Here is an 8,051-nt window from a genome sequence, read left to right as displayed (position 1 = left end):
GTTGCTGCTGTTGCTGCTGCTGCTGTTGTTGTTGCTGCTGTTGGTGCTGCTGCTGTTGGTGCTGCTGCTGTTGCTGCTGTTGCTGGTACTGCTGGTGCTGTTGCTGCTGCTGCAAGTACCGTCAGACGAGACACAAGAGCCCTCACTAAAGCAGCAGCAGCAGCAGGATCGGCAGCAGCAGCAACAGGAGCAGCAGCAGCAGGAGCAGCAGCAGCAACAGCAGCAGCAGCGGGAACCTCAGCAAGACGTTTACTGCGGGGCAGCAACCGGCTCAGACCTCCTGCCGCCTTTGCCAGTTCTTCAGGGCTCACAGTTGCTGCTGCTGCTGCTGCTGCTGCTCCTGCTGCTGCTGCTGCTGCTGCAGCGGGTGGAGGTGTTGTTGCTGCTGCTGCTGCTGCTGCTGCTCCAGGAGTCCTCATCAGCAAACGCGTAGACAGCTGCTGCAGCAACCCCCACGTTAAATACCGCTTTTCTTCTCGCCAGCTTTCTTGCTGCTGCTGCTGCTTTTGCTGCTGCTGTTGCTGCTTTTGCTGCTGCTGCTGCTGCTGCTGCTGCTGTGGAGGGAGCAGCAGGAGCGGCCCAGGGAAAACGCCCCGCTGCGTTCGATGCTGCAAGGTGCAGCAGAAGCATCTGCTGCTGTCGCTGCTGCTACTGTTACTACTACTGCTGCTGTTGCTGCTGCTGCTGCTGCTGCTGCTGCTGCAGCTGTCGAGGGCAGGGAGGATCCACGCTAGTCTGAGGAGGGCCCCCAGCGGCAGCAGCGGCAGGGAGAGCTGCAGGCACCTTAAAAGCCCCGCAGCACATATTTCTTTTTGCTGCTGCTGCTGCTGCTGCTGCTGCTGCTGTTGCTGTTGCTGCTGCTGTTGCTGCTGCTGCAGGTCCCTGGGGGTCATGCCTGTGTGGGGGGCCCCTCTTCCTTTAACATCTGCTTGGGGGGGCCCCCCTTTCTTCGTTTGCTGCTGCTTTGTTATCTTACCCAGCAGAGACAGCAGCAGGAGGCCCCACACCCTCGAGGGGCCCCCAACACAGAAACGGCAGTACCCTCCGCACAGAGGCAAACTAATACAATCAAGGGTGCCCCCTGCAGACCCAGGGGGCCCCCCTGACGACCCAGGGGGCCCCCCAAAACATCTGCGGGGGGCCCCCCCCGAGCGACAAGGCCCCCGCCAGAAGGGTACGGTATTGATCGCGACAAGCGGTGGAGAGGGCCCTCTTAGGGGCCCCTCCCCTCGGGGCCCCTCCCCTGGGGGCCCCTCCACTGGGGGGCCCCCTGGGGGGCCCCCAGGTGGGCCCCCTTGGGGGCCCCCCTTCTCGAAGAGGGTACGGGGGGCCCCCTTGAGGGTCCGCAGGGAGCCGAAGGGAGGTCTCCTTGTGAAGGCGTTGAGGCGGCAGAGGGGCCCCATCTGCGTGCAGGTGGTGTATATACACCCCAGAAAACTATAAACCCTAAACCCTAAACCCTAAACCCTAAAAACTGTAAACCCTGATAAACACACAATCATACCTGGGGAACCCGCCCCGTTCCTGGGTGGCTGGGGGGACCCCTCTAGTACATGCATGCAAAATGCCAGCAGCTGAAAGGGTTTAGGGTTTAGGGTTTAGGGTTTAGGGTTTAGGGTCACTTTCAAACTCCTGCACGTAGAGCACTCCGACAAGCAGCAGCAGCAGCAGCAGCAGCAGCAAGTCTATCTGCTGCAGCAGGAGAAGCAGCATCAGCAGCAGCAGCAGTTGCTGCTGCTGCTGCTTCTCCTGCAAGGGCCTCAAAGGGGGCCCCCACCAGGGGCCCCCTTCGCAGCTAACAACCCCAGATAGAGGCAGAGGGGGGGGGCTGCTGCTGCAGAGCGACGTCAATTACATTTCTTTATATAAACCACCAGGAAAATAAAAATATAAAATATAATATGGAATAATAATAGTACCCTATGGGGCCCCTCTGAGGGGCCCTTCTGGGGGGCCCCCCGGGGGGGCCCCCCGGGGGGGCCCCCNCCGGGGGGGCCCCCCGGGGGGGCCCCCCCGGGGGGGCCCCCAGCGGGAATGACCTTATGGGGGCCCTTTGTGAGCATTGGTGGGTTTTCGGTTGTCTCGATTTGTTTCATTGTTTTATTTATATTATTTTGTTGTTTTAAATTATTTAATTTATATTATTTTTTGTTTTTTTGTCTCGTTTTGTTTATTTGCCTTGGTTAGGGGGACTGAAGCCTAGGGGCCTCCCTGGGCGTGAGGGGGCCCCCCTCTTTTCTTTTTCTTTTATACTTTTCTATATTTATATTTATTTATATTATTTTTTCTCTTTTTCTTTTCTTTATTTATTTATATTTCTTCTTATAGGGCCTCCACCACCCCCATGTACACCGCAGCCCTCATTCTCTCTCTCTCGATTTCGTTGGGGCCCCCCGAAACATGAATAGTAAAAGGGGGCCCCCAAAGGGCACTATGGGGGCCCCTGGGGGCCCCCTGTCTTCTCCATCACCTGCCAGGGTATCCTGCGGGTGGAGGGGCCCCCTGGGGGGCCCCTGGAAAGGAGTGAAGGCATACTGTTGTTTGTTGCTGTTTGTTGCTGCTGCTGCATTTCTCTCTTTTTCGTTTGCTTCTGCTATCTCTATTAAGTCTGGGGAGGGGCCTGCAGCATCTTGGGGGCCCCTCTACCCCTCGGGGGCCCCCGGGGGGGCCCCCGGGGGGCCCCCCTCCAGGGCCTTGGCGTTTCACTGGCCTGAAGAACGACAGCAACTCCTGCAGGGCAAGGGGCCCCCGAGGGCCCCCCTAACCTCTGGAGGGGCCCCCAGGGCTGGCTTGGGGGCCCCCAGGGTCCTGGGGGCCCCTAGAAGGAGGGTAAAGGGGGGGCCCGAGGCAGCTGCAAGTGTATTACAAAAGGGGTTGGGGGGCCCCCAGGGGGGGCCCCCAGGGGGCCCCCTAGGGGCCCTCCCTTCTGATGATTTGTTGCTGCCGAGGGAAGGGGGAGAAGGCCGCGTTAAACCCCTCTTCCCTGAGCTGCAAACTACACCCCAAGTAAACCCTAAACCCTAAACCCTAAACCCTAAACTGGTAGAGATAAACCCTCAGGATAGAGCAGAGGTCTGTGCCTGAAAAGAAGTGAATTGAAGTCTGCGTTTGGATGTGAACACTGTATAGGGTTTAGGGTTTAGGGTTTAGGGTTTGTTGTGTCTGCAGTCTACGGCCCACACAGAAATCTCCAGCACGAAATTCACAGACATCCCAGAGGTATAAAGAGGCGGCAATTCAGGGTTTAGGGTTTAGGGTTTAGGGTTTGGGGTTTGCGCTTTAGGGTTTAGGGTTTGGGGTTTAGGGTTTGGGGTTTAGGGTTTAGGGTTTAGGGTTTGTGTTGCTGCAGATACTGCCCGAGATAGCGGCGGCCCTCGAAAAGAGAGGAATTACGAACATGACAAACATCCAGGTACCCTAAACCCTAAACCCTAAACCCTAGCTGTCTAAACCCTAAACCCTAAACCCTAGCGGGGTTGGTGATGCTGCCGGCTGCATCCTCTCCTTTGGCTGCAGCAGGCCAAAGACTAGAAATGGGTGGTTTGCGCGTGGCGGTTTAGGGTTTAGGGTTTTCTGGGTTTAGGTTTAGGGTTTAGGGTTTAGGGTTTAGGGTTTGTTGGTTTCAGGCGACATCCTTCAAGCCAATATTTGAGGGTTTAGATTTGCTGGGGCGATCAGAGACAGGCAGCGGAAAGACCTTCGCCTTTCTCGTCCCGCTGCTGTCGCGTCTGCTGCAGCAGCCAGCAGCAGCAGCAGCAGCAGCAGCAGCAGCAGCAGCAGCAGCAGCAGCAGCAGATAGGCATGCAGCAAGAGCTGCAGCAAAACCCCGGCTTCTGATCCTCGCCCCAACAAGTCAGTAAAGACGCTTCGTGCGGCTGTCTAGCCCTTCCTTTGAGGGGTATGGGGTTTAGGGTTTAGGGTTTAGGGTTTAGGGTTTGGGGTTTGTGTTGCAGGGGAGCTGGCTCGGCAGGTGCACAGCGAGTTGGAGGCCCTCGGGGGCCCCCTGGGTTTCACTTCTCTTTGTGTGTATGGAGGGGTACCGCTGCAGCAGCAGCTGAGGCAGCTACGACTCCTCACTGGATCGCAGCAGCAGCAGCAGCAACAGCAGCAGCAGCAGCAGCAGCAGCAGCTGCAGCAGCGGCGGAGGGGTCTAGATGCTGTTGTTGCTACCCCGGGCCGGCTGATTGACTTGGCGGGTTTGGAGCCCTCTGTAGACCGCGAGGGGCCTGCAGCACTTGAGTGCGTTACAGTTGCTGCTGCTGCTGCTGCTTTGCTGCTGCTGCTGCTTCGTTGCTGCTGCTTTGCTGCTGCTGCTCTGGTGCTGCTTGCACCGCTACTGTTGCTGCTGGGAGGCCTTGCCGAACATCCAATACACATTTCTCCTTCAACCCCTTATATGCCTCTGCTGCTGCTGCTGCTGCTGCTGCTACTGCTGCTGCTACTCCTGTTGCTGCTGCTGCTGCTGTTGTTGTTGTTGCTGCAGTTTAAGCGGAGTGCAGCACGTGGTGCTGGACGAGGCGGACGAGATGTTGCGGTTTGGGTTTGCTGAGGCAGTTGATTTGATTCTTTCTTCTGTTTTATCTTCTCGCGCTGCAGCTGCAAGCGATACTGAGGCGTCAGCAGCAGCTGCGGATACACCCCAGCTTTCCCCTGTTTCCGGTGTACGTACACCGCAACTGCAGCAACAGCAGCAGCAGCAGCAGCAGCAGCAGCAACAACTCCTCCTCTTCTCCGCCACACAACCCAACTGGGTCCGCAAAGTAGCCGAAAAATTTCTCAAAAATCCACAAACTGTCGACGCGATGCTCAACCGAACCGTCAGGTTAGGGTTTAGGGTTTAGGGTTTAGGGTTTAGGGTTTATGGTTTGGGGCCTAGGATTTGGGGTTTAGGGTTTAGCGTTAGTATGTAGGGTTTAGGGTTTAGGAGGCAGCATTGCCGGCGGGGTGCAGATCTCCCAGTGTGAATTTGGTGTTTGCTTTGATAGCTTTAGGGTTTAGGGTTTAGGGTTTAGGGTTTAGGGTTAAGGCACTGGGCTGAAGAGAATTCACAGTATTGTATTGCTTCCCCATGAGTTGAATTATATATTTTCTCTGTTCAAAAGTGGAGGCATTTTTTCTTTTTTATTTTTATTTATTCATATTGTTATTAAATAGATAATTTGAATTGTGTATTTCTTCTTAAAAAGAAAAAATATGACGGCTTTCTTCATGAGTTGAAACGTTTTCCTTTTGGTTTCGGTTGAATATATCTGAGCATTCCTTTTATTTCTGTTTATATACTAAATTGTTTTTTTCATTTTTATTGGATATTTATACTTATATTTATATAAAGTTCATATGTTTTTATCTCTATATTGTATATGTCAAGTTATTACTTTTGTTTCTATTGAGTATATCGAAATATTGTTTCATTGAACATGTCGGAGTATTTTTTTATTTTATATTGAATATATAAAAATATTTTTTATTTATATTTAATATATAAATATATGCTTTATATATTTGTATTCAAGAAGTTGAATTTTTTCTTTAATTTCCTCTGAATCGTCTGAAACATATTTTGCATTTGAATCAGAAAGCTGAAATATTTTGATTGTTTTTGGTGAATCCATGAAAATAAATGATGAATTTTGGTAAAACAATAAAAATAAAATATATTTAATGAAAAAAATAAAATAATTTTTATGATTTCTGTTTTTTTTTTTTTTTGTGTTTCAGAACAGCATCGACCGTGCGGCACGTGCGCATGGAGGTTCCCGCGGGCTGCGTGGGCTCTTCTTTGTGCGCTTTGCTTCATGGTGTTGTTTCTTGTTTCACAGATGCAAACAAACAAGCAATAATATTTGTAGGTACAAAACATCAGGCTGATGCTCTCGCTCATGACTCAGCAGCAACCAACTTCTCTGCTGCTGTTCTACATGGCGGGGTCGAGCAGCAAACCAGAGAAGCTATTATGCATGCATTCAAAAAGGGTCAGTTCCTCTCTTAAACCCTCTTCACTAGCTAGCTAGCTAGCTACCGAAACAGCTGCCTAGCTAGCTAGCTAGCTAGCTAAACAGCTAGCTAGCTAGCTTGCTTGCTTGCTTGCTAGCCAGCTAGATGGACACCTGCTGGAACTAGCTAGCTACCTTGCTCTAGCTCGCGTTGGCTAACGAGCTACCTAGCGAATTAGCTAGCTAGCCAGATAGATAGTGAGCTAACTAGCTAGTTAGCTAGCTAGTTAGCTAGCTAGCTAGCTGCTTAACTTTACGCATCCTCCCCCCACGGACAGCCACGCATTCTGCAAACGCTACTGTTGTTGTTTTTGTTTGTCTGTCTGTTTTTGTTTCTCTTTGTGTTTGTGTACTTGCTTGTTTCTTTTTCATTTGTTCCTTTGTTAAGATCTTTATACTTAGGGTTTAGGGTTTAGGGTTTAGGGTTCAGGATTTAGGGTTTAGGGTTTAGGGTTTAGGGTTTAGGGTTGAGCTGTTTTCTTCAGGCCGATACAAAACGCTGATTTGCACGGATGTTGCAGCAAGGGGTGTAGACCTCGGCAACGTAGGCCTGGTGAGTTTGTTCTTTTTTTGTTTTTTTTTTTTTTTCTTTTTCTTTTTCCTTTTTTTTTCTTCTTTCTTCTTGTTTATCTTCTGTGTCTCTTATTTTGTCGTTTTCTTCTTTTTTTTTTGGTTTTTTTTATGTGTTTATTTCATCAGCTTTCTCTCATATTTATATTATTTTCTCTCCTTCTTTGTTTTGTGTTTCGGCCTGTACTTATCTGTCTGTTGCCGCTGGCCTTCTATCTTCTTCTTTCCATCCCTTTTCTTCTTTTTTTTCCTTTTTTCTTCTTTTCTTTGTTTTATTTCTTTTATTTCTTTTCTTTCTTTTCTTTTCTTTATTATATCTCTTTATTTCATTTGTTTCTTTTCTGTCTTTCTTTCTCGTTTGTTTGCCCCTGCTATTCATCTCTTCTTAGTCTTCAGCTTCCGCCTCTCTCTATCTGCTGTTGCTGCTGCTGCTGTTGCTGTTGCTGCTGCTGCTGCTGCTGCTGCTGCCAGGTGGTTCACTGTGGTGTAGCGCACGATAGCGACGTGTTTATACACCGCAGCGGCCGCACAGGAAGAGCAGGGAGGCAGGGGTTGTCTCTGCTGCTGCACTCGCCTGAAGAAAGAAAAGATGTTAGAGCCCTAGAAGCCAACTGCGGTATTCGGTACGCGCAACACTCAATACCTTGAGGGTTTAGGGTTTACAGGTTAGGGTTTAGGGTTTATGGATTAGGGTTTAGGGTTTATGGATTAGGGTTTAGGGTTTACGGATTAGGGTTTGGTTGGGGTTTTGTGTTTCGCAGATTTGAATACAGAGAACTGCCGAGCGCAAACGAGGTCCTGGCGGCTACTGTAGGCACAAACCCTAAACCCTAAACCCTAAACCCTAATTCAAAAACCACAGCTCCGTAGCGTTCATTGTTTTACAAATGCAGTATAGTGCAGCCCTTGAGCCTCTGACTAACCCTATGACGCTGTCCTTCGGTTTTATTATTTAGGGTTTAGGGTTTAGGGTTTAGGGTTAAGGGTTTGGGGTTTGGGTGTGTTGTTCAGTCTGCATGCACTACCCGGCAGCTCGACGATGTGCGTCGCTCTGTACTACCTGTCTTTTTACCTGCTGCTGAGGATTTGCTGCAACGGGCGGAGAAGGAAGGAGTGCAGCAGCAGGAGGTGCTGGCGCGGGCCCTTGCTGTTGCAGCTGGGCTGAAGGTAAACCCTAACTAAAACCCTTTATTATCTTTTTCAGCTGTGGAGATAATGATGATGAATTTGTTTATATTTTTTTGTTTCTTGTTATGACGCCAGCTTTAAATCAAGGGGCTTGAGTCTAGGGTTTAGGGTTTAGGGTTTAGGGTTTAGGGTTTGGGGTTTAGGGTTTGGGTGCAGGAGATGCCGAGCACCTCTCTCCTTACCTGGCGGAGAGGAGACACCACGCTGCAACTAAAAAAAGAAAGTGAATGGACAACAACGCAACAGGCAGAAGACTGGTGAGCCCTCGAGTCAGGCATAGCAATTCAGGTGTACGTACAC

The 8,051-nt window shown here is 50.5% G+C and overlaps 2 protein-coding genes across 2 annotated transcripts in view; one reads left to right on the top strand and one right to left on the bottom strand.

The window, feature by feature from the left end:
- EMH_0090240 (uncharacterized protein) overlaps nucleotides 1–893 on the bottom strand; it is a gene marked incomplete at both ends in the record, with an annotated part of 1,989 nt that extends 1,096 nt beyond the window's left edge. Inside the window, one exon of the mRNA XM_013494749.1 lies at nucleotides 3–893. Within this exon, the coding sequence (XP_013350203.1) occupies nucleotides 3–893 (891 nt within the window). The remainder of the gene's footprint in view (nucleotides 1–2) is intronic.
- A 1,507-nt stretch (nucleotides 894–2,400) lies between these two features.
- On the top strand, nucleotides 2,401–8,012 carry EMH_0090130 (DEAD/DEAH box helicase, putative; the record flags this gene model as incomplete). Its single annotated transcript, XM_013494748.1, has 12 exons — nucleotides 2,401–3,006; nucleotides 3,169–3,219; nucleotides 3,350–3,412; nucleotides 3,627–3,852; nucleotides 3,954–4,239; nucleotides 4,484–4,822; nucleotides 5,719–5,849; nucleotides 6,479–6,546; nucleotides 7,035–7,186; nucleotides 7,325–7,373; nucleotides 7,575–7,730; nucleotides 7,908–8,012. 12 exons carry the CDS (start codon nucleotides 2,401–2,403, stop codon nucleotides 8,010–8,012), a joined length of 2,232 nt encoding a protein of 743 aa, XP_013350202.1.
- Between the last annotated feature and the right edge of the window lie 39 nt (nucleotides 8,013–8,051).

Source organism: Eimeria mitis, genomic scaffold (assembly GCF_000499745.2).
Source record: "Eimeria mitis Houghton genomic scaffold, Emh_scaff127, whole genome shotgun sequence".
NCBI classification, from domain to species: Eukaryota; Apicomplexa; class Conoidasida; order Eucoccidiorida; family Eimeriidae; genus Eimeria; species Eimeria mitis.
This window is presented reverse-complemented; position numbering and strand designations above follow the sequence as displayed.